The sequence below is a fragment of the Aulostomus chinensis genome, chromosome 19 (assembly GCF_037954235.1).
Source record: "Aulostomus chinensis isolate RoL2024-O1b breed Wild chromosome 19, RoL_Achi_v1.0, whole genome shotgun sequence".
In the NCBI taxonomy this organism is placed as follows: domain Eukaryota; kingdom Metazoa; phylum Chordata; class Actinopteri; order Syngnathiformes; family Aulostomidae; genus Aulostomus; species Aulostomus chinensis.
Window position 1 is genome coordinate 23,913,670 of NC_141338.1, and position 25,701 is coordinate 23,939,370.

A 25,701-nucleotide genomic window follows, 5' to 3' on the forward strand; every position below is an offset into this window, starting at 1 on the left:
TTCTGATCAATCAAATATCTGTCTGGATCGTTTGTGGCTGACGTCAGAAGATACAGTAAAGCAGTTGTTAACGGAACTAAAAATTTGTGAGGAAAAGGGTTCAATGTGTTTTACACTTTTTTAGGAAAAAGAGTGATGAACTTCAAAATTACAGCCAACTGCATGCAAGCATGTATGTTTTACAGATCACTTGGGGCAACAATTTGGTGCAAGCTGATTTTTTAAATAGATTTTCAAAGATCTAAACTTTAGACACTGTTGTAACGACACCAACAGGACTACAGGCCTTCAATGCCAGTTGAAAAAGTTTAGTACGGGAGTGAACTGTGAAAGTTTCGTTTAACTTTATGCAGGAGATCAAGGGTTTTCTCAGAGGAAGAGGGAAGAGAAAGGCATGAGGATTGTTCAGGCACTAGTTTGACTCACTCACCCACTAGCCTTCTGGAACACTACAGCTCTCCTCAAGTTTGAGACTATGAAATAACTTTTCCTGTACTAAATAGGCCTATCTAGTCATCAAAGTCTGCTCTTCCCCTCTCATCCGCACCCCCATTTTGCTCTGTTGTTTAAGGCTGTAATTGGGGACCTGAGGGAACAAAAAGGAAACAGGGCTAAAGACAAAGTAACAGTCTTTACTTGATAAAACTTGTTAAAAAGCTAAGTATGCTAGTGTAGGTTCTCATTCATCCAGGTCATCGTAGATCGAAGCGAAGTAAAATCTGGTCAACTGGACGTAAGTTTATCTTGAAGACGCTTCTCCTCTCATCCGAGAGGCTTCTTCAGTTCTAGTGAAGAGTGTGGAAACTCCAGCTTATAAACCTATGTGGGAGTGGTCAGTGCTATTGTGGTGGAAACGACCCTCCCGAGACTCACCTGGTCTCTCCAAACGACAGTCGTTGTGAGGTGTCAGGGAGTTTCAGGGGTGGTCGTTAGGGAGTTTAACCGACCACTCAGATGCTAATGGGCTGTGCTGGCAGCAGCCGTTCCACATGGGTCTTTCAGCTGAGCTCTTTGGGGAAGCTTTGAAAGGACTTGGTTGTAAATAGGTGAAAGGAAATGTCACAGTCCACCTCCTCCAGGACAGGACTCAGCGGTTTTCCTCCACCTCAAGGAGGAAAGCCACTCCTTCCAGGACGACCATGTCCAAATCCTGGACAGAGAGGACAGATGGTTTGAAAGAGGAGTTAAAGAAGCCATCCACGTCAAGATAGAGAAACCTTCTTTGAACAGAGGAGGTGGACTGCGACATTTCCTTTCACCTATTTACAACCAAGTCCTTTCAAAGCTTCCCCAAAGAGCTCAGCTGAAAGACCCATGTGGAACGGCTGCTGCCAGCACAGCCCATTAGCACCTGAGCGGTCGGTGAAACTCCCTAACGACCACCCCTGAAACTCCCTGACACCGCACAACGACTGTCGTTTGGGGAGGCCAGGTGAGTCTCGGGAGGGTCGTTTCCACCACAATAGCACTGACCACTCCCACATAGGTTTATAAGCTGGAGTTTCCACACTCTTCACTAGAACTGAAGAAGCCTCTCGGATGAGAGGTGAAACGTCTTCAAGATAAACTTACGTCCAGTTGACCAGATTTTACTTCGCTTCGATCTAAGTATACTAGTTCTACTGGAAATATATTGAATACTATGAGGGACGATGTCCCTCTTGGGGGAGGGTAATACAAGTCACAATTTAATGCTTAAAAAATATCTTAATATTTACACAGTTTAAAATACTATAATAGTAATATTAAAGGAAACAATTCAAGAATGCTAAGATAATAGATAAATCAAATCCAGCTGAAGCTGGACACATTCTTATGAATTAGTCACCCAGATGCAGCCAGATGCTGTCTGAGCAATACACTCTGTCAAAGAGGTCCAGGGAAAACAGGCTTTACAAGAGTGGTACAGGCAAAACAGGATCGACCTCGCAATCCAATCTGCAAGAACACATTATTCCTTTCACCATCTTCTGGAGAAGCACCTGTGTCTGGATTCCTAAGAGTCATGGGTAATGACATTTTCCTGTGGAGTATTGTGGTCTGGGTATTGTGTAGACAAATGGTAGCAGAAACATTCTGACTCACTGATTTTAGGATGTTTTCAAAAACATGGTGACAAAACCCAGAAAAAAGTTTAAAACACACAAAAGCCCAATGGAGACAAGACCTAATGGTGGTGACAAGTGGCTGGCCAGTGAGGAAGTGCAGGGAATAAAAAAGTTAGAGCAGCAGGACCTAGCGGAACTAAAAAAGTTTTTAAAAAAAAAGAGGCGCAAGCAAAAATCCCTGAGGTCAACACAGTGGGAACATCGGTAACAAACACTTGCAAAAACACAGGAAGCCTATCAAAAGAAAACTATTTGGTAGGGTTGTGGAGTCTCAGCTGATCCTTTATGGGGAGTTAATGAGTGGATGACAATCAGGTGTGCCCCAAGGAGGCCAGCCACGCCTGCCACAACATACACGACTACGCAGAGCAGAGGTAAAGCACACACAGAAACTCACAAAACCCAGACCATGACAGTGTCATCTTGCATTGGTGAACCTCGCTTGAGTGAACAGTGTTTGTGGATGCAGGCCTAAGCCTGACACCTCATTAGCCAAGCCCCTCAATCAGGACAGGGTTAAGTATCCAGACGTATTACTTGCTGCTGCTTGTGTGTGTTGTTGCTGTTGATCCGTATGTGGTCCAGTCATTCTGGCCAAATCTCTTTTCATGTGGTCTGTTTGCTAATTTCTTTTTGCGTTAGCTTTCATGTAATTTTGTCTTTCTATGACACTGAAGCCCCTGCTTCCCTGGCTATTTCATTGATTTGATGATCTTGTGACATCCCTGTATCTGTGGTGGGGAGAAGGGAGAATTCGCGGAGCCAAAAATGTAATTTCAAATATCAGCAGTTTTGCTGCATTTGTTTCTCCTTGTTGGTCACTTGTCCCTTTTTTGGGTCAGTTTTACTTTTTTCTTTTTTAATGTGAATTTCGTCCCTTTTAATTATGTTTTGCCCTTAACGGCTTTAATTGTATTTAAGTTAACTAGGAAATGTGTTGCTTTATTGTCTGAACAGCCATTTATTGTATTTTGTTAACCATCTGGGTTGCTTTGCTTTATTTTGTAATCCTTTCAGTTTCTGAGCAGCTGAGTGCCACTTTTTTAGGAGACGAGGCATGCATGGTAAAGTCTCTGTACCTGCAGTATGCATGTGATGTAAGAGCACTGAGACGTCGTATGGACTGCACGTGTTCTGCTGTGCTGACTGCTTTGAGAACTGCTGTTACACCTGTGATAAGTAGTACTGGCACCCCTGGACACTCCTCAGTGTAGGCTGCCTCTCTACAATTGGTCTCAGCCTCTCCATCAGTTTACTTTGGGGACAAGCAGCTGGAACACTTTCAGGTATCACTTAATTTTTAAATTTATTTAGGCATATTTTAGATTTACCTTAGTTGTGTTCTTTTAATTTGTCTACCATCTTCTCTTCCCACTGCAACAGCTGCAGTCTTCACATTTTCTTTTGATCACTTATAATTTTTTTCAGTTTTGTAAAAACACATCTGTTTGCTCAGTAATGACTCTGTTCCTTATCATTTGCAATACAATATTCAAATTATTTCCTAAGTTTAAATTTCCCAAGTGGTCTTTCGCATTCTTGACTTGTTAGTTAATGTCCCTGCCACAGCCACATAAACATCTAATGGGGCACAATATGGAACAGAGCTTTGAGTCTGGATGTTGATCTAATGTTTCTATGGTAATCAGTGTCACAAAAAAATTGGCTAACTACAAAATTGCATTTAGATTCCCATTTTGCACTTACAAGGTGAGTTTAAAAAAACTCTCCCCTCAATTTCATCTCCTGTGTACAGTATGTGAGCAGATTAATTTTTTTTGTTCACTTCCTATATGGTCCATTTCCTTTCACTCTTCAAAGGAACCACATGGTCCACAGCCCACTTCAAAACGGACAAGTGCCGACTTTTTCAGGAGGACAACATGCTGGTTGTTTGGCCTGGACCACAGTCACACCTGGAATTTTAGTCCAGAGTAAAAGAAAAGCCCAAATGGATTTGAAAGGGCTCTTCATGCCACACTGAGCCCACCAGGTGAGCAACCTGATGATGATGTGTGGAATGAAACACACCAAATATTGGAAGTAAACCAAAAAAGTTTAATTGGCAATACTCAAGTGTGACAATGTTGTGAGACAAGGAGAAGGGGCATGGAGGTTGTTTTTATATGCACTGTGCTCCTATGAATTGGAATAAAAAGGCAAGTAGATGCTAAATTATAATTACAGTTTTGACATTATTTCATAGACTAGCATGCTGGGTATCTTTGTATAGTCATCAGAATATGTAACATATAATATATCAAAATACTGTCATCCTCCAACATGAATAAGTTTGAATATTCAAAGATTTGGTTTGTGTGGGCGCACCGCATTGGCACTTTGGTTGAGGGTGTGTCACTGGGTTGTACTCCACGGTTATTTGTAACTCCACTCACCTGTTCACGGGGCTGGGCTTGGATCATGGCGTGGGGCGAGTGTTGGTGTGAAACTCGCTGTTGACCGCTTCCCTTTAGACATACATTGTGTAAGTTGTGTGCTTTACTTTTATCCTTTTAAGGACGCCTGTAAGATATTGGAGCTTCTGTGTTTAACAAAGTAAATAAAGAGACAAACAGAGCCTAGGAAACAAGAGTGGATGTTCATTGTGTGCGTCAACAATTATCTCCGGTATTTAGCCCACAGTGGCTCATTGATTTTTTTTTTTTAAGTGTTCGTCAATTAGCTGCAATACTCAATGTTCAATTATCTATTTAAACACAGGAAAACGAAAACAACATAAACCAACGTCACATCTTCCTTTCTCTCCAACGTTCTGGAGAAAGCAGCTGCTAAACAGCTCTGTGACTTCTCCACAGAAACAGCTGATTGGAGGATTCAGTCAGGTTCCAGGTTCATCCTAGCACAGAAACAGAACTAGTCAAAGGTACCAGTGACGACCTACTGGTACCAGATGAGGGACTGGTCTCTGTGCTGGTCTGATTAGATCTCAGTGCAGCTTTGATACCATTGACAATTATATCCTTCTACAGAGACTGGAACCTGTCATTGGTATTAAAGGAACCACACTAAACTGGTTTAGGTCATATTTACTGGGTCCATCTCAGTTTGTACTGACTAATGATAAACCCTCTGAAACCATTACAGTCGGTTACGGTGTTCCACAAGGTTCTGTGCTTGGACCAATCCTCTTCACCCTGTACCTGCTTCCTCTAGGTCACATGATAAGGAAGCACTCGATTAATTTGCAGACGATACGCAGCTGTACTTAGCAATGCATCCCTCTCTTTCCTTCTGTATCTCTGTCTTCCTCCATTATCTTTGTCTCTGCCCCACTCTCTTGCTCTCTTTCCCCCTACTGGTCAAAGCAGACATCCGTCGCCACTGATCCTGGATCTGCTCCACGTCCCTGCCTGGTAAAGCAAGGTTTTGGTCACTGCTGTTGCAGGATGTGCTTGCGGATGGAGAATTGTTGGGTGTAAATTCATCGAAGGAGTGTGTTATTAGACCTGCTCTACTTTAGAGTCATGAGAGAACTTTTGTTGTGATTTGGTGCCATACAATTAAAATTGACTTGACTTGACAAAATTTTGCATTTTAAACCTTAAGAATAGGTTTACAATTTTACAATGTGCATTTTCTCTTTATTTGTCGATTTGATAAGCACATCACACTAGCATTAGTGCATTATGCTAGCATTACTAATGCAGATATACATAATGTAAATGTGTATATCTTTAATTTGGCAAGAAGGCTCATTTTCATCTGGAGTCCCTTGACAGGTAGCCACTATAAGTAGCAAATACACAGAATAGAGTTCAAAGGTCTCAAGTGTGGGTGTGTGATCCCTGGGTTAATTACTAAGCCCAGATCCAATTGTGATCATGCAAATGACAGTATTTCTCCTTTTTTTTAAAAAGTATTTTCCTTATGTAGAACATTTTCTGTCACACATCTGGATTTCATCCATACATGTTTAATTTACTACTTTTTCCTTTTGTTTGAAGGATGCACTCTGATATGCATGAATTTGATCCAAATCCTGTATTTCTGCTTGATGTATATTGTCATATGGTATGTGTGTGAATGTACGTTATTTTATTTTCTTCAATGAAGACTTTTTTTATTGGGGAAAAAAAACCCCTCTTTCCTCACTTCCTCCGGTTGTATCCGAGAAGGAAGAAAAGACTCGAGGAGAGGAAACAAGGGAGGAATCGAGGACGTGTACACTGGGGAACCAGGAGTACCTTAACGTAGCTTGCAATCGCTCCATAACCATCATTGCACTAGGATTGTCGCAATACTGTCTTCTTTTCAGAACTCCTTATATATTCTCCTTACCACGTTTCCTTCGACGCGTGACTTCTTCCATCTGGGGGTAAGGAACGTGGTTAGAAATAGATGATAGGAGGGACTATTCGAATGCAGCCATATGTGTATGGACTCTGGGACCAGACAACGGCGTGGTGTCTGAAGACGGAAGTGGGAGGAGGATTAGCTCTGGAAAGTAATTCAGTAATTTTTTGGAGAAAGAATACATTGACTCCCGCTCAGACATGTCCACTGCGTACAAAAACAGGTGAGAAACATAAGAAATTTCCTCTCGTTGAGAAGGCAGGGCGCAAGGTCTGTTGAAAACTGGTGGTAGTTAGCTAGCATCCTCACCGCACGACTGCCATTCTAGTATTAAGCTAGCAGCAGCAGCAGCAACAACTCAGCTAAGGTGGTAAACAAGTGTTGTCGATGCTGCACCACTGACGTTAATGTGATATTTTGCGTTTTTTAATACATAACGTATGCCTTTGTAGCGCTTCACAAGAACATTAACGTCAAATAAACTTAGTCATTCTCATCGGGTACCCTAGCTCCCAAGAGCACATCAGCTGACAGATCTTCCCTCTTGACGATCATGGCTCGTAGCTGTCATCGAGCTGGCTGACGGTGTGGGGGAAATGAATTGGAATAACTTCGGCGCAACTGTCCTGACGTGTAATTAGCGAATGACTGAAACTCAAGTGTAAATGTTGCATTTACATTTTTGTTAAGACTATTGAGCTCATTGATATGGTTGTTTGTGGGCAAAAATTTAAATCCAGGGCTGTTTTATATCAACATAGGCTGTACCGTATTCCTCAGGTCCTTTTGTTTGCATCAGCCCAAACCTGACATATCCATCTAGTTATATTATCAAATGATTGCCCAGTTCTGTAAGGAAATGCTGAAGAAATAAAAAGAGTAATTATTCAGCATAAGAAGCAGCATAAGTAATCAAATCATTTTGCTATATTGATATTTACATCTGTGCACTTGTGCAACTATGTGAGTGAAAGTATATTTTTCTCAGTAACATAACTGTGCTTTTTTAAATATTGGCCTAACCTTGTCTACATTTTTGTTTCAGAATACAGGAATTCAAAGTAGCCTTGGGTGAAGAAAACATTAACTTGAAGGCACTGAGGGAGTTGTGCTTTAATGGTAATTTTCAAACAGTTGTGTTTTTGCAATCTTGTGGGTTTAATTTTATTTATTGACTATCCTGCCTTTAATCAATGTAGGAATCCCATTTGAAGGAGGCATACGAGCACTTTGCTGGAAGGTGAGTTGTCCTGCATCTCTGTTGTCTTGTTAAAAAATGTTGGGTTGTTTTTTTTTTTATTTTACGCAGTAGGCCTCATCAAGTATCATCATTAATATAAACAACATGATATTTAAACAGTCTGGTGCTCTCACCTCTTCAGTGGTGGAAAAGGTTTTGAAGAACGAGAACAGAAGAAACCTGAGCTTGAAGGTGCTGAGGGAGTTATGCTTTAATGTTAATTTTCAAACTGTTGTATCTTCGCATCATTGTGGGTTTAATAATTTTATAGAACATCCTGTTTTTATTCCCATTTGACCTTAAACTGCTCTTATGTCTGTGTTTTGAAGGTTAATGTGCTTTAATGTTCATGACAAACTCAAATATCATCATAAATGCCATGTGTCAAGTTTATGAATGACACTTGATCAACCATCGCTCCTAAATGTCATGGGACCAGGTTAATCCAGACTCTAAATTGACCGTAGACGTGGCTGTGAAAGCCAATGGTTGTCTGTCTATGTGTGTTGTCCCTGCCATGGACTGGTGACCTGTCCAGGGGAACCCCACCTCTCGCCCAAAAGCCGCTTGGATAGGCTCCAGCCCCCCGTGACTCTTAACAAGATAAGCGGAAGAAAATGGATGGATTGATGGATGGGGCCTCTCAAATTTAATTTCACTTCACATGAAATGTTAATTGAAGTTATTAATGACATACTAGACAGCAGTGTTTTTAATGATTGATACCTCTTCTCAAGTATCATTACAAAGGAAGCCTGACTGACATATCGGTTGGCCAACAATAAGTTATTCGTCGAAGAAATAGCCTTTTACCTGTATAGTAGTGGTATACACAGTTACATTACTGTCATTTTGATACAAAATCAATGCACAATGAACATAGGCTGGATTAATTGTCAGTCAGCCCCAAAAATCCATTATGTCAGTGGCACATATTGGTTATCTCATTTTTATTTTTTTGTGCTTTAAAATCAATATAGGGTTAATCACATATTGGTTTTAACCCTTGAAGAAAATGTTTCTCTTTCTACTGTTGTGCCTTTATATGGCCTGGGTCGGCCTCGAGGCCTCCTCCTGGTTGGACATGCCTCCCAAAGGAGGGGTCCAGGAGGCATCCTCACCAGGTGCCCAAACCACCTTAACTGACTCCTTTCGACATGGAAAAGCAGTGTCTCTACTCTGAGTCCCTCCTGAATGACTGAGCTTCTCACCCTGTCTCTAAGGAAGAGCCCAGCCACCCTGCAAAGGAAACTCATTTCGGTCACTTGTATTCGCCATCTTGTTCTTTTGGTCTTACCCAAAGCTCATGACCATAGGTAAGGGTTGGAACATTAATTGAGTGGTAAATCAACTGGTTTAGCACCCGCATCAATGCGGACGCCACCCCAATCCTCTTGTTAATCTCCCTTTCCATCCTACCCTCACATACTTGAACTCCTCCACCTGAGGCAGGACCTCCCCCCAACCCAGAGTAGGCAGGCCACCGTTTTCCATCTGAGGACCATGGCCTCAGACTTGGAGGTGCTGATTCTCATTCCTGCCACTTCACATTTGGCTATGAATTGCCCCATCAGGAGCTGGAGGTCAGATTCAGAAAACTTAATTTATCCCCATGGGGGCAATTAAGGTCGTGGCTTGATTGAACTAAGAGGACCCCGTCATCCGCAAAAAGCAGAGATGACATCCTTCCACCACAAAACTCAACCCCCTCCACCACCTGGCTGCGCCTAGAGATTCTGTCCATAAAAGTTATGAACCGAACCGGTGACAAAGGGCAGCCTTGGCTAGTCCAACCCACACTGGGATTAAGTGTGACTTACTGCCAGCAACGCAAACCAGACTCACTCCTCAGGTAGAGAGACTGAACGGCCCTTTGTAAGGGGCCATCCACCCCTTACTCCCGGAGTACCCCACACAGGGTGCTCCGAGGAACACAGTCATAAGCCTTCTCCAAATCCACAAAGCACATGTAGACAGGTTGGGCAAACTTCCATGCCCCTTCCAGCACCCTAGCGAGGGTGATCCACAGTTCCATAGCCGGGACAAAAACCACATTGCTCTTTGTCAATCTGAGGTTTGCCTATCTCCCTGACCCTCCTCTCCAGTACCCTGGTGTAAACCTTTGCAGGGAGGCTGAGGAGTGTGATCCCCTGATGGAGTTGGAACACACCCTCTGGTCCCCTTTCTTAAAGATGGGGACCACCACCCCAGTGTGCCACTCCAAAGGCACCGCCCTGATGTCCACACAATGTTGCAGTGGGGTGTCAACCAAGAGAGCCCTACAACATCCAGAGCCTTGAGATACCCAGGGCAGATCTCATCCACCCCTGGCGCTCTGCCAACGCGGAGTTTTTTCACTGCCTCTGTGACCTCTGCCTCAGAGATTGGATGACACCCACCCCCAGTACTCCCCCAACTCTTGCTCCTCCTTGGAATATGTGTTGGTGGGATTGAGAAGTTTCTCAAAATTTTCCTTCCACTGTCCAATTATCTCCCCAGTTGATGTCAGCAACCTCCCGTCCCTACTGTTAATAGTGTGGGCAAGTTGCTACCCCTCCCCCCAGGCCTCCTCCTTCAGCCTGATGATTCTCCTCACCTCTGGTGTCCACCAGCATGTTCAGGTATGACCGCCGCGACCAGCCCCAGCAGCCTTACAGCCGCAGCTCACAACAGCCGCCTCGACAATGGCAGAGCGGAACATGATCCATTCTGACTCAGTGTCTATCACTGCCCCGGGATGCGGTCAAAGCTCTGCCAGAAGTGGGAGTTGAAGATCATCCTGAAAGGTTCTTCTGCCAGGCGTTCACAGCAAACCCTCACTACTCGTTTTGGCCCACCAGGTCTGCATGGCGTCTTCCCCTGCCATCTGATCCAACTCAACGCCCAGAGTGTCCAGAACATATGGCCGCAGGTCAAATGATATGACTAAAAAATCGATCATAGACCTACGACCTCGGATGTCCTGGTGCCACATGCACCGATGTTACATCCTTATGTTGGAACATGGTTTTAGTTATGATAAACTGACACTCGCACAGAAGTCCAATAACTGCACACCTCTTGGCTTCAGATTGGGCCTGCCGTTCCTCCCAGTCACGTCCCTCCAGGTCATGCTGTCATTGCCCACGTGAGCGTTGAAGTCCCCCAGTAGGACAGTATAGTCCCCAGTCGGGGCGCTATCCATCACCCTTCCCAGGGACTCCAAAAAGGGTGGGTACTTTGAACTTATGTTTCAGACCATAAGTGCAGACCCATTCCCTTACCCAAAGGCACAGGGAAACAACCCTTTCGTACACCGGGGTAAACCCCAACGTACAGGCAGAGAGTCTAGGGGCTATCAGAAATCCCACCCCGGCCCCTCTGCCTCTCACCTGGAGCAACTCCAGCGAAGAAGAGAGTCCAACCCCTCACAAGGACTTGGGTTCTGGACCCGGAGCTGTGTGTTGAGGGGAGGCCAACTATATCAAGCTGGTAACGCTCAACCTCTTCCACCAGCTCCAGCTCCTTCCCCACCAAAGAGTTGACATTCCAATTCCCAAAAGGCCCCCGCCTTGGTCTGCTGCCCAAAGCACACTGCACCCAAACTGATTCCGGTTCCTCATGCCATGGTGGATACACGGGGGGACTAGTCCATACAACCTTTTCGGGCTGGGCCTGGCCGGACCCCATGGGCTAAAGCCCAACCACCAGGTGCTCGCCCACAGGCCCCTACTCCAGGTCTGGTTCCATTGCAGGTCCCTGGTAACCCTCCGGGCTGGGTACAACAACTCTTGCTCTTATTTTCCGTGAAGGGTATTTTGAACCATTCTTTGTCGTGCCCTTTGCCTGTGACCAGTCTTCCTTGGGTGACCCTACCAGGGGCAAAATGCCCCTGACAGCATAGCTCCTAGGGTCTCTACGGTGCTCAAACTCCTCCACCACGACAGTTCCAGGAGGAAATTTAGTTTATTGTTTGCCAGTATTGTTTCTTCAACCACAATATGTTTGCTTGTCCAAGAAGCATGTCTGATAGGTACTTGGAAAGAGTTGTTGCACATTTTACTTAATGTGCTTGTTAAATGCTACGATCTGTTTTTGACTCCTGTTTGTATCTCTCTATTTTCAGATCCTCCTCAATTACTTACCTCTTGACCAGACACGATGGGACTCATTCCTCAAAAAAGAGAGGTAAGAAGACCGAGTTAAAGCCTGACTGCAGAGACACTTTTGGTTTGAAAACTTAATAAGCACACTCCTGTTGATGGTTCACTCAAGTGCTGAACAATGTGGCCATGAAAGTGAAGAAAATTATGATGGTTAGTTGAAATTTCATCTTTAACTGTGTATTGTAAGGGTGTTCCAGTATAGACTTTTTGATGGTATAATAACCTTGGCTAAAAAATACCACATTATCACAGCATTGCAGACATTATGTATGATTTTGTGTTAAATCTGGCTTCTTTTTAAAGTAAAAGAACCACACTTTTTTGCCATTGAACAAAATTTCCATCCATTCATTTTCTACCACTTATCCTGTGAAGGGTTGCAGGGGGGGCTTGAGCCTTTCCCAGCTGCCTTCAGGTGAGATACAAGGTTCACCTTGGATGGGTCACCAGTCCATGGCAGGGCCAACACACATAGACAGACAACCATTGGCTCTCACAGCCATGCCTACGGTCAATTTAGAGTATGGATTAACCTCGTCCCCTCTTGATGTCTTTGGACTGTGGGAGGAAGTCGGAGTATCTGGGGAGAACCCATGCAGGCACAGGGAGAGCATGCAAACTCTACAAAGAAGGCCCTGTGCTCGAGCCGGGGCTCAAACCCAGAACCCTCCTGCTGTGAGGCGATGGTGCTAACCATGGCACCACTGCGCTGCCCCAAAATACTTTCATTTTTAAAAAACGTAGACCAATGTCTAGTATGTGTTGAACTTCTCATTAGTGAATACCTGAAACCAGTGCAACTTGGATGACATCTTTTTACTAAACACACACAAAACACAAGGCACTGGAGCAGGCCAGGTCCATGATTCTAACGTGCTACAACAGTGACTCAAAAGCAGGTCATCTGGTACGAGAGAGTCATAGATCACAATAATGGTAATGAAGGAATAGATGATCCTGACAGTGTTCAGCATGAATTAACCCCCAAGATGATCGTCATGAAGCCATAGCTCCCAGATGAGCTGAAATGCTCCACCTCCTGTGTTATCTAGAGGATTAAGAGAGTAAGTAACCAGAGGCAACACTTTGCTTTGATTTAGCATAAGATACATTCTCGTGCTTGTGACTCTAAAACTTTCTGGTGCATCTCATGGTTTCATGGCGACCATGTGCAGGTTTCAGCAGTGCTTGGCGTCGTCCGCCTGCAATGGACACTGGTACAAGCACAGCTTACCGTGGGTCCTATGTGTAGGAGCCTGTACTGAGTGTACCATTATTCAAGGTGATTCCAACAGAGGTTCCAGCTGTCTGCTGGGATGCTGATTTCTTCATGATGCTGAATGATAGAACTGATATCAAAGACACTACCCAGTTTCTTATTTTCACATATTTGTAACATAAGTCGGTGTGTTTCAGCAGTGATCAGTGCATCGATATGTATAGTAATTGGCAAAAGTGGATCTTTTCATGGTGGCATGGTGGGAATTCTCTGTGGGTATTCCGGCTTCCTCCCATAGTCCAAAGACATGCAAATGGGGACTAGGCTAATTGGATAGTCTAAATTGAACTTAGGTATGACTGTAAGTGTGAATGGTTGTCTGTCTATATGTATTGGCCCTGCAATGGACTGGCGACCTGTCCAGGGTGAACCCCACCTCTTGCCCGAAAACTGCTGGGATAGGCTCCAGTCCCCCTGCGACCCTTGACAGGATGAGTGGAAGAAAATAGATGGATGGATCTTTCATTGTAATCTCAGAGTTCAACTGATTGACACATAAAGTTGAAAACAGAAAAAACCCATGAACATATTCCAGCAAGTGTTTCATGATTCTTTTGATTGTCTGATGTGTAGCCCCTCAATTGCTTTCCTACTCCATCGGTCTGAGTCTTATTGCATGTCATTATCATTAAGTCAATTCAAGTCAAGTCAGTTTTATTTATGTTGCGCAAAATTGCAACAAAAGTTATCTCATGACCTACATGTCCAGTGAGTAGTACATAAGTTGGCAGATGATAACAGACCTAACATTTGGTGGTGCAATGGAAAACAGTTGATTTGTGATCCATGTGGTTCACCCCTCATGGTTTGGCACATACATGAACCACAGATTAATTACAATATTTTTGCGCACTTCCCCTTCATTGCAGGCAGAGTTAGTGGAACTAACAGTTTCCTGCTTCCATGCTTTCAAACTAAGAGCCTGGTCGCAGATCCAGACCCGCTGAGTCAAGTCAAGTCAATTTTATTTGTATGGTGCTAAATCACAACTAAAGTTATCTCATGACACTTTCCAAGTAGAGCAGGTCCAGCACCTCACTCCTTCAATGAATCTACACCAAACAATTCTCCATCAGCAAGCACTTCAGGCAACAGCAGCGACCAAAACCTTCCTTTTAACAGGCAAGAACGTGGAGCAGATCCAGGATCAGTGGCGACGGACATCTGCTATGACCAGTAGGAGGAGGAGAGCGGGGCAGAGACAAAGGCAGATAATGGAGAGAGACAGATATACAGAAGGAAAGAGAGGGATGCATTGATAATTACAGCTGCGTATCATCTGCAAATTAATTGAGTGTTTCTGTATCATGTGACCTAGAGGAAGCAGGTATAGGGTGAAGAGGACTAGTTCAAGCCCAGACCCTTGTGGAACACCATAACTGACTGTAGTGGTTTCTGAGGGGTTATCATTAGTCAGTATGAACTAAGATCAACTGAGTAAATATGACCTAAAGACACTGATGGACAGATGGGGATGTGAGCAGGTGGTGCTACGGGTGGCAGCTTGAGCCTCTTCAGGTTTGTAGCCTCCTCCAGCAGCACCCGGGATCTGGGATGTGGGGAGCCTGAAGGCTCCGGAGAAGTAGACGAGTTAGTAACACATATGAGTATGATTTATGTATAACACGTACAAGAGGACAGAGAGGAAAGAGAAGAGGAGAGAGAAGCCCAATGCATCATGGGAGATCCCCGGTAGTCTAAAGCCCATTTCACACTGCACCAAAAACGTGGGTCAACACGGGTTTTTGGGCACTCTGAAAGGGTCAGCTCGGTATTTTGACCCGTGTCGACCGACTCGCCAAGTGACCCGGGTGTTTACCGGCTTAGCTCGGCTTGGCTCACCTGCAGTGTGAAAAAGGCAACCCGCGTCTCTCAGGTTTCACGCGACCTTCCTGTCACATCCTGATTTTGTCACTGTGCCACCTGTCAGGCTTCGCCTGTAGCTTCCTCGGCTCCCTTCCAGACGAACGAAAAACTCCATCCTCCTTCACTGCATTAGCACTCAGACATTTTCCAATCTGCGCCGAGTTTGTATGCTTTGGAAAAGAGACAACATTGTAATGTACGCAGCAACAACGCTAATGTTCGACTTGGCGACTGTTACGACTTGGCTCGCCTCGGTTAGGGACAAGGAGATGCAACACAGGAATATCCTGTGCTATTATAGTGGGGCAGCTTTACTGCCAGATGTTAATTTTACACGCCACATGCATTGTCAGGGCAAAAAATGAAAAGGGACTGTGGCCACGCAGGGCCAAACCTGCCAAACGAAAACCCGGAGCTAACCACAAGGTAATAAAAACAGCTCCACTGGAGCGACCACACCACGCAGGGCAAAAGAACAGAAATGCGACTGGTGAATAACGGTAAAACAAAACAGCTCCACTGGAGCAACCAGCCACTCAGGGCAACACAGAAAGGAAACAAAAGTGTAAATAAAACCAAAACGCCTCAACCACCACACCACACAAATCAGATCACATAGATCATGCTAATGCTGCTGCTTTACTGCTAATGGAGGGACGACGTCCGCCACCATGCAGAGTCACCACCGGCATCTGGCCCTGCTCTCACTTTTGACTCCTCTGGGGTGCCACTGGCTGACTGGATTGGCTGGGGAGGAGGCCAATCAGGGTGCAGGTTTGGCTCTCGGGGCCAACGGAGGCAGGCGAGGGAGAAGGAGGTGACAGTGCAGGGACGTTACAGGGCACCGTCTGTAACAGCGACGTCCATGTTGTTGTTTGTTTACCTCTCAGTGTTCCAGCACACGTTTATGTGAAATGATGAAGTTGTCAGCGATGATGTATGAGAGAGAAAAACACAAGCCCTCACAGTGGGAGTTCAGACCCGGGTCTTCTGGAAGCTTGAATGCGCCCTAATGCCGAGCAAACGCAGGTCCAAAAACCTGCGTTGACATGCGTTTTTCAGTGTGAAAAGGGTATAAGCCCATAGCAGCATATCTAAGGGCCAGCCTAAGCAGTCCTAATTATAAGCCTGATCAAAAAGGAAGGTCTTAAGTCTGCTCTTAAAGGTCGAGAGGGTGTCTTCATCCTGGACTGTAACTGGGAAACGGTTCAACAGGAGGGGAGCCTAATAGCTGAAGGCTCTGGCTCCCATTCTACTTTTAGAACTCTAGGAACCACAAGTAACCCTGCATCCCGGGAGCGAAGGGTTCTAGTTGGATAATAGGGGACTAGGAGCTCTGTCAGATATGGAGGAGCCTGATTGTTGAGGACTTTGTATGTTAGAAGAAAAATTTTAAATTATTTTCTGAGTGAAATATCATGATAGACTAAAAAAAAAAGGCGGAAATAACCATGGAACGCTCATTTATGTACATGTTCAATAGAATGCTGAAATCTGCTCAGGATATATATGGATTCATTTGTGTTCGTTGTATTGATCTGCAATACAGATTGCCTCTGTTACCTTACAAATCTGTGTGAAGGTTAATTCTAGCCTGGTTGAATGACTCACATCTCTGCAACTACAAGGACATGTCAGTCCACCTGTTGCCATAATAACAAACATTGTCTCATCAGTTTGAGGAGGGCTGGTTTTGCAGTAATGAAAATGATCGTTGGAAATCTGTGAAGTAAAATATTTTGTGAGTTTCACTGTTGATATCTGCGTTGTGTGGGGAAAAAAGCACAGCATTTTAAGATCATCAGGTAAGGGCTCTATTTCTTTGCGCTTGATTCCATGCTCTCTCTCTCTCACTTTTTGCTGCCATAATGTTTGTGTGTATTGTGGTTTTGTTTTTTGCTGTGCTGGTTGTTATTGTCACACGCATTCATTGCTTCTCTGGACATTAATGCAATTATGCACTTTTCTTTTGCACTTCAGCAACTGGAATATTTCATTCAGCAAGATTGGGCTGTGTGATTGAAGTGATCTCATTATTTTTTTTGGCAGTGTATAATGATACCCAGAAATATACAAAATGAACCCAATTACAAACTTATCTAGCCATTTTGTACGTTTCACCAGGTCTTATTCTAACTTGGGCTGAAAGTGCGTTAATGGGTATAAAAGGGGAGTTTTAATAAATACAAGACAGGTGGACATGGAAAATGTGACAAAAAAACCCTATGGGTCATGTTATATTGCAATTTTTTTCAATTTAAGCATTGTTTATGTTTCTCACAGGGAGGTTTATTCTCAGTTCTTGAAGGAAATGATCATCCAGCCGGGAATCGCTAAAGCAAACCTTGGCCTCTCCAGAGAAGATGTGACAATGGAAGACCATGTGAGTTGAGTCTTATTTATTCTGATTTTTTTCCTCATAATAATTATGTATAATGAGGTCTGATTCAGCTATTATAACTAACCATATCCTAAATCCTTCACAGTACAGTGTAGTCAATCCATTCAGAACCAACATACTCGCACTCATTCATGTTCATACAGTGCGTCATACCAGAAGGGATACTTTCTTCTTTTTTTTAATAGTTTTTATCTCAAATTAATGTTTGTGGATTAATCAGTATACTGGGAAAGGCAATGGAGAGTTTGTAATTTTTTTTTTCAACAGTTTTGCTGTTTGTAATTGGTGGCCATGAGATGTCATTAGGAATGGATATTGTTAGGACTCTAAGGATGATACTGTTATCATCATTGCTCCCTATATTTTTATGCAGAAAAGACATAGCATGAAAAGCGTGAAAAATGTAAAATTTGATTACGCATACAGCAGTTTATCCCTTAGGGATGAGGGAATTACAGACATTTGTAAGGGATTTTGAGGTTAAGGTTGCTCCTTTGTGTAAAAGAAATAAGTCAAGGTGATTTTGGCATGTAGTTTTGATTCCACAAGGGAGGTGTCATAGCCATGTCCAGTTAGGATAGGGCCACGGAGCAGACTAAGGACCAGGTGGGGGACTATATCTCCATGCTAGCCTGGGAATGCTTCGTGACCCCCCCCAGACAGAGCTGTTCAAAGTGGCTGGGAAAAGGATGTTTGGGGTTCCCTGTTCGAACCACTACTTACCGACTTTGGAATAGCAGTTGAATGTATTATTAGTAATGTTAATGTTTTTATAAGATCTTGTCACTGACTTATTAACTGTAAATACATGCTTATTATCTTAACCACCTTAATCAAAGTGTTAGTACCCTCTGAAATTAAGTACTGTGGGGCGTCAGAGATCTCCTGCCAACACAGCATATTCTCCAGACTTCAGAAAACATCATTTGATACAGAGACCCACAAAAATTACACCATCAATTAAATTAAAGTAAAAATTAATTCCGGGTTCCTGTTATGGCAGCCATGTAACAAGACGTATGTTTGACTGCTCCGCTGTTCGTGCTACATATTCGTACAAATTTATACTTTATACCGCTTACTATTGTTAGCACTGTCTACAGGGATCAAATAATGTGTCCTAAAGTAGCTAAAGCCGCTCAAGAAGCGAGCGAGAAAACAAAACAGCCAAAGCTGACGGATTACGGCCTTCGAGGTGAGAATGCTAACGCTTGCGCTAGCGATAGCACCCCTCTCTCAACAACAATGGTGGAAAAGGACGAGGGAAAATCCCAGAGCAGCAAAGTGGATGAAATACTGTCCATAGTTATCGCCATTAAGAGTGATTTGGACAACATTCGGAGGGATATTAAAGACTGCGCCGAGCGGATAACACAAGTGGAAATGCGTACCTCCAACAACGAGGACGAAGTTGACGCCCTGAGGGCAAAAGTTGGGATACTGGAGGCGAAGCAGAAAACCATGGATGACCAAGTAATGAACTTGGAAACACACTCAAGACGTAACAATATTCGGCTCGTTAATTTGGCTGAAGCTACAGAGGGAAGAGACCCGTGTAGGTTTTTGGAAAAGTGGCTTCCCGAGGTCCTGGACATAACTTTACAGAACCCGCTGGTCATTGAAAGGGCGCACCGAATCGGCCCACGGCGAGAAGGCAAAGCGGCGCCCCGCACACTGATAATGAGATTCCTCAACTACAGGGATAAAGAGGCTATCTTAAATGCAGCGAAGGCTAAAGGGGAAAATCGCTACGAGGGACGGTGGATTCGGCTGTATCCAGACTTTGCCGCAGGAGTGCAGCAGCTTCGGAAAAGGTTCGATTCTGTTCGGGAAGACCTGCGTAAACTGGGACTGAGACACGGCGTGACACACCAAGGGAAGCTACTGGTGACCTACAAGGAGAAGACTCACTCCTTCACATCCCCAGCTGAGGCACGTATGATGATAAATAAGATGCAGAAAAAGGGGGAAGACGATAATACAATGGACTGAAATGACTTTCTGTTGCAGCAGTGAGTAATCATAAATGGTGGTGTTAAAGTGGAGAATGGGCATTAGTTATCACAATACGCCTAATTATAGTTTCATCCACTACCAGTTTGAAGTTTGCATAAAGCCCAAGAGATTATATCAAAAACCCATGCATGGACAATAATGTGTATCTCTCTGGAATGTAAGACGTAAAAATATTATAAAAACGGACTCTTAACGCACCAGTTTATAGACTAGCGGTAAAGAGTAAACAATTACTTCTAGTCAAGCGCGAACGGCGGCGGGATTGTTGATTTTGTTTTGGATCGAGTGGAGTGGTTAGACTGCTCCTTACATCGTATGGAACAGTCACAAGCAGTAATGGGAGGTATAAAGAGGTGGGAGGGGAGACCTGCAGAGGTGGGGGGAGATAAGGGGATTTTTTTCAGTTCATTTGTTCTTGTTCGTGTGTTCTTGGGCCATGTTAAGCTTCTCGGGAGAGAGAGAGAAAAAAAGTTGTTTTATTTTATGCATCCATGAAGAATGTGAACGAGGTAGTATTCAGATTTTCGTTTAATTTCATTTGACTTGCTCAATGGTATATGGAAAAGATATTAATTTTGTTACATGGAACTGCAGGGGACTTCAACGTTTTAAAAAGGTAAAACAGGTCTTGACAAAGTTAAAGGACATGGACTGTAAAATAATTTTTCTACAAGAGACACATTTAATGGAGGAGGATGAAAAAAGGGTTAGGAGAAGGTGGCGAGGCAATATATTTACAGCAGCATTCTCTTCACGATCAAGAGGAGTGATGACTTTAATACAAAAATCAGTTCCATTCAGTGTCCAAAATGTTACTAAAGACAAGAGGGGCAGATATTTGATAATTCAAGGATCCATGTTATTAGAGAATTTAAATCTGGTAAATGTGTATGGTCCTAACTCAGATGATTCAGGGTTTTATGAGGACTTGTTCCTTTTGCTTGCAACACTGCCGGGTAAATATGTAATTGCTGGGGACTTTAATTGTACGCTTGTCCCGAGTTGGGATAGGTCTACAGGTACAGACCAATCTCATAATAACAGCAGATTAACCATAAAAAGATTCATGAAAGATTTGAAACTGCTTGACATTTGGCGAGAACTACACCGACAAACTAAAGCATACTCGTGTTATTCAGCAACATTCCAGACATATTCAAGGATTGATTATTTTTTAGTCTCTTCTGATTTAATATCCAAGGTAAAAAATTGTATATACGATAATATTGAAATCTCAGACCATGCTCCGTGTTGTTTAGTATATAGGGATGAAAAGATATGCTCTGATCCACCTAGATGGCGCTTTCAGCATAAATGGTTGCAAGATGAGGAGTTTGTTAATTATATAGGCAAGCAAATAGATGAGTTTTTTCAAATAAATACTGATCAGACGTCAGCATGTACAAAGTGGGATGCCTTTAAAGCATTTCTCAGAGGGCATATTATTAGCTATATAGGGTATAAATCTAAAAAAGCAAGGCGAGATAAACTACACTTGGAAAATAAAATAAAATACACCCAAAAGAAAGTTTATGAAAAAAGTGATCCTGAAGCCGAATAGGAATTATTGCTTTTAAGGGCGGAATATGAGAAACAATCAAGCTTCAAAGCAGCATCCAGTCTTTTAAGACTGAAACAGACGTTTTATGAACAAGGCGACAGAGCAGGAAAATTATTGGCGTGGCAAATTAAACAGCTGGAAACTAAAATATCAATAACATCGATTGATGACAAAGGCCAAACAATAGTAAATCCAAAAGATATCAACAATTCCTTTAGGGATTACTATCAGAAATTATATGAAGCCGAAAAAAATTGCAGCTTACAGGATATTAATGTTGCATTAAATAGGTTAAATATCCCAGTTATTCCGGATGATGTTAAAGCAGACTTAGATTTAGAAATAACAAAAGAGAAAATAGCACAAGCCATTGATGGAATGAAAACAGGTAAGCAAGCAGGACCGGATGGTATCCCTTCAGATATTTATAAAAAATTTAAGGACAAATTATTAATGCCGCTTTTAGACATGTTTAAAGAAGCATTTGAAAAGGATGCACTTCCTGATACTTTAAACCAAGCACTATTCATCCTCCTGCCAAATCCGGGTAAACCTGCTAACAAGTGTGAGAATATGAGGCCTATCAGTCTTCTCAATTCTGATCTAAAGATTGTTTGTAAACTATTAGTAAGGTGGATTCAAAAAATACTTCCTGACATAATAAATAAAGATCAGAATGGCTTCGTAAGTGGGAGACAAGGGTTCCATAATGTAAGACGGGTATTAAATGTCCTTCATTACAAAAAAGAGGAAAAAGATATGGCTCTCCTCTCACTAGATGCTGAAAAGGCCTTCGATAGAGTTGAATGGCCCTATCTTTTTAAGGTCCTTGAGAAATTTGGGATGGGAAACAACTTTATTAAATGGGTCAAGATACTCTATAGTAAGCCTACTGCAGAAGTTCTAACAAATAATATTTTCTCCAAGCCAATAGAAATCAAGAGAGGTTGTCGACAGGGGTGCCCTCTCTCTCCCCTGCTGTTTTCTTTAGCGATTGAGCCATTTGCGTTAGCTATTCGTGCGCACTCTCAAATTTGCGGAATTGCTATCGGCCCCATTGAACATAAAATTCCTTTGTTTGCTGATGATGTGATTTTATTTTTGTCAAGACTCACCTCTGCAATCCCGGCAGTGTTGGAAGTAATACAGTTATTTGGAAATATCTCGGGTTATAAAGTGAATCATACTAAATCCTCCATTTTACTGTTAAATACAACAGAACGAGCAAATCCTGCTCCACAAATAACACATTTTAACTTAAAAATAGTAGAACAATTTGAATATTTAGGGATACAGATAGAGCCAAATTTAGAGAAGACGGTTCAAATTAATTATGAAAAAATAAAAGAGGAAATTAATAATTCAATTAACAGGTGGATGAAATTGCCTATATCGGTGATGGGAAGAGTTAATGTTCTCAAAATGACCATACTTCCAAAGTTGCTGTATGTATTCCAAAATGTTCCTTTGCCCCCTCCTTCTGACTTGTTTATCGGGATAAAAAAGCTTGTAACCAGTTTTATTTGGAACAATGGTAAACCAAAACTTCGTCTCTCCCTCCTTTACTTGCCATTCGATTGTGGGGGGTTAAAATGCCCTAATTTTTTATGGTATTACTGAGCCGCACAACTTCGCTCAATGACATTTTATTTTTCAGAAAAAGTTAATCCACATTGGGTGGAGATGGAATCACATAACTTACTCACATTACCTCTTCCCTCATTTATATACTCTGACACAGCTAAAAAAATGTTTAAACACATAAGAAATCCGATTCTGAAACACATGGTAAAAGTCTGGAATGTTGTCAGAAAATACTTGAATGAGACAAATTTCTTGTCACAGTTTAGTCCAGTTTGGGGCAGTCAGGCATTCATACCTGGGAGGGTGGATGCTACATTTAAAACATGGGCATCAAGAGGACTGAAAACAATTTTTAACCTTTACCCTCCACAGTCAGATATTTTTATGACCTTTGAGGATCTACAAGTCAGGTTCAATTTGGACAGAAAACACTACTTCAAATATCTACAGTTAACAAGTTTTGTTAATACCGATCAAGGTTGTCTTGACAAGGTTCCTCATACACAGCTGGAAAAACTGTTTGTACAAAATGCTGGGAGGAAGGGTATTATTTCAGATTTCTATACCCTGTTGTTAAGTAATACATCAGAAAATTCAACAAAGACATTAATCTCTTGGAACGAGGATATATTTGTCAATATCAGTGAACAGGATTGGGAAAGAGCATGCAGTAAAGTTCATACAATGTCAATTAATAGTCGCTTAAGGATATTACAATTCAAATGGTTAATGCGTATATATACAACACCTGTGAAATTAAACAGGTACAATAGTAACATACCAGACATATGTATAAAATGTGGCTTAAAAGGTACGTTAATACACTGTATGTGGGAATGCAGTCAAATAAAAACTTTTTGGTTAAAAGTGAAAAATGTAATTGAAAAGATACTTTTGAAACAGATTATGCTGGATTCTAAATTGTTAATTATGGCTATATATCCGGAAAAACATAACTTTAGTAAAACAGAATGTGCTTTTATTGATTTCAGCTCATTGATAGCAAAAAGATGTATTGCTTTAAACTGGAAAAATGTGAATGGACCTGGTGTTTCCCAGTGGTTAAAACAGATGTTGGCTAGCTTACCTTTGGAGAGAATAACATATATCCATAAATCAAAGCAGCATGTATTTGAAAGAATTTGGAGACCCTTTATTGACTTTGTTAAGGACTTGGACGTTTCTGTTGACTTGACTAATTTTTGAATCCTTTGCAACCATGTACTGTATTTAAGGATGACTAACTCCTAAACTATAAAGAGAAGCTATGTTTATGTATGGCCCTGTTTTATTTGGTTTTGTGTCTTATCCTTTTTATTTTTATTTTTTTTTCTGTTAATGTTTTTCTTTATATATTTGGTTTCTATATTTGTACAAAAAAGGTAAGTGAACGGATATGTATGTACAAATATATTTGAACATTATCTCACTGAAAAAAAACATAATAAAAATATTTATGGAAAAAAAATTAATTCCTTCTAATATTGCAGATCATATCACTATATCAGTCAGCATAATCTTAATTGGATGTTTTTCAAAATCATGCAAACCTAATTTGTTCTATATTGACTTGATGACATATGCTTACCACTTTATATACATAACTCATGTGTATATAACTTGTAATTTCACCAGCAATTACAATGCATTCTCTCTAAAATACTCAAGTACAATATTTTGTCAATATACAGTGTGTATATGTCTTACTTGCAATATACAATTTTGTTAGTACTTTTCAGGTTTTTACTGTAGTTTGATGCAAAACTGCAATTTCTTGTACTTTTTTTTACTTCTTCTGTGTGCAATGAGAATGAAGAATGAAGAATAAATTGGTTTCAAAGAAACAAAATTGGCATGAATTATACATTTCTCCAAAACTTGATAATTATTTTGGCTCAGCTGCTTTTTAATTTTGTTTATTTGTTTTCCTCAGCCTTTGAATCCGAATCCAGACAGCAGGTGGAATACTTACTTCAGAGATAATGAAATTCTACTACAGATTGACAAAGATGTAAGGTATGACCTTTTAAAAAAACATTCTCCATGGGTTTATTGTAACAGCCAACTCTTCATTTCTCCAAAGGTGATCTTAATAGCAAAAGTGTTTTTTATTCAGCTGGTCCATACATGACTAGTGTTTCTAATATTCCAGGCGGTTGTATCCGGACATGGCATTCTTCCAGCGTCCTACAGACTATCCTTGCCAACTTATCTTGGATCCTCAGAATGACTATGAGACACTGCGTCGGCGAGTGGAACAGACCACCTTGAAAGCACAAACTGTAAATCGTAATCGCAGTGGAGTCACCAATGTAAGTGACTCTTGTGGTATTTTTGGTCTGTGCAGTTTTCATGTGTAGTGGTTAAATTGAAGTTAATTTGTTATTGCAGACTTGGTCATCATTTTTCCTCAGGTATATTTAGCGATGATTCCCCAGAGGAATGCAATAGAAAAAAAGTACTTTGAATGTCTCTTAAAACATAAAGCATGCACATCCATTCTGGTGATCAAGTCCAGGACCAAGAGACAGAGCAAAAAATTAGGAGTCCATACATATAAAAGTTAGTCTTAAAGGAGGCTAGGCTCCCAGATTTTTTGGTACTTTTTCTTATAATCCCTGGATTTTTCATGATTGCTCGATTGCAATCAATAAACTTTGATTTTTAAAAAGGAAGCATCAAAATCCCTAATTCAGAGGGGATGCAGGGCCAAAGTTACCTCCACCCAAGCAAAATCTGCTACCAGTTAGATTGGTTGGCCTGTTTAGTTGTCCATCAACAGCCGAAACCAGACTGCACGGACGAGCGTGGATCCAGAAGAAAACATTTCAAAAAGAAAAAGGTCTTTTGTAGAACAAGCAATAGGTAAGAGGGAGTATGATAAAAAGGCTCCGTGCAAGGGAAGTGATTCTTGGGAATTCATTTGGTCGCTGGAGGAGTCAGAAGAATCAAAAGGTTTAGCTGCAGACACGCGAGTAGCAGCCTTTCTTTCTTCTTCCTCGAATTCTCTAGCGAGCTATAGAGACTATATTTGCAGTAATTTATTGTCAATGTCGGTTGTGAGCTAGAACAAAACATTATGTAATGGTTGCTGATCTATTCAGTGACAGTTTACCGGGGAGGGCAAGTGGGAGTGAAGAGGGAGGGTTCGTGATCAGAGTATGATTCAAAAAAACGATTTAGAGAA

At 42.0% G+C, this 25,701-nt stretch overlaps 1 protein-coding gene and 1 long non-coding RNA gene across 3 annotated transcripts in view; both read left to right on the top strand.

The window, feature by feature from the left end:
* Nucleotides 1–2,431: 2,431 nt before the first annotated feature.
* LOC147244438 (uncharacterized) lies at nt 2,432–4,769 on the top strand. Of its 2 annotated transcripts, none has more exons than XR_015110439.1 (3): nt 2,432–2,482; nt 3,126–3,394; nt 3,930–4,769. It is a non-coding gene; the product is annotated as an uncharacterized LOC147244438 (long non-coding RNA). The 2 variants fall into 2 exon arrangements; XR_015110440.1 differs by lacking the exon at nt 2,432–2,482 and adding an exon at nt 2,495–2,623.
* Nucleotides 4,770–6,253: 1,484 nt separating this feature from the next.
* tbc1d13 (TBC1 domain family, member 13) overlaps nt 6,254–25,701 on the top strand; it is a 29,534-nt gene continuing 10,086 nt past the window's right edge. Inside the window, exons 1-7 of the mRNA XM_086187436.1 lie at nt 6,254–6,645; nt 7,468–7,541; nt 7,622–7,662; nt 11,768–11,829; nt 17,236–17,335; nt 24,448–24,530; nt 24,667–24,826. Of these exons, the coding sequence (XP_086043562.1) occupies nt 6,623–6,645; nt 7,468–7,541; nt 7,622–7,662; nt 11,768–11,829; nt 17,236–17,335; nt 24,448–24,530; nt 24,667–24,826 (543 nt within the window). The 5' untranslated portion in view covers nt 6,254–6,622. The remainder of the gene's footprint in view (nt 6,646–7,467; nt 7,542–7,621; nt 7,663–11,767; nt 11,830–17,235; nt 17,336–24,447; nt 24,531–24,666; nt 24,827–25,701) is intronic.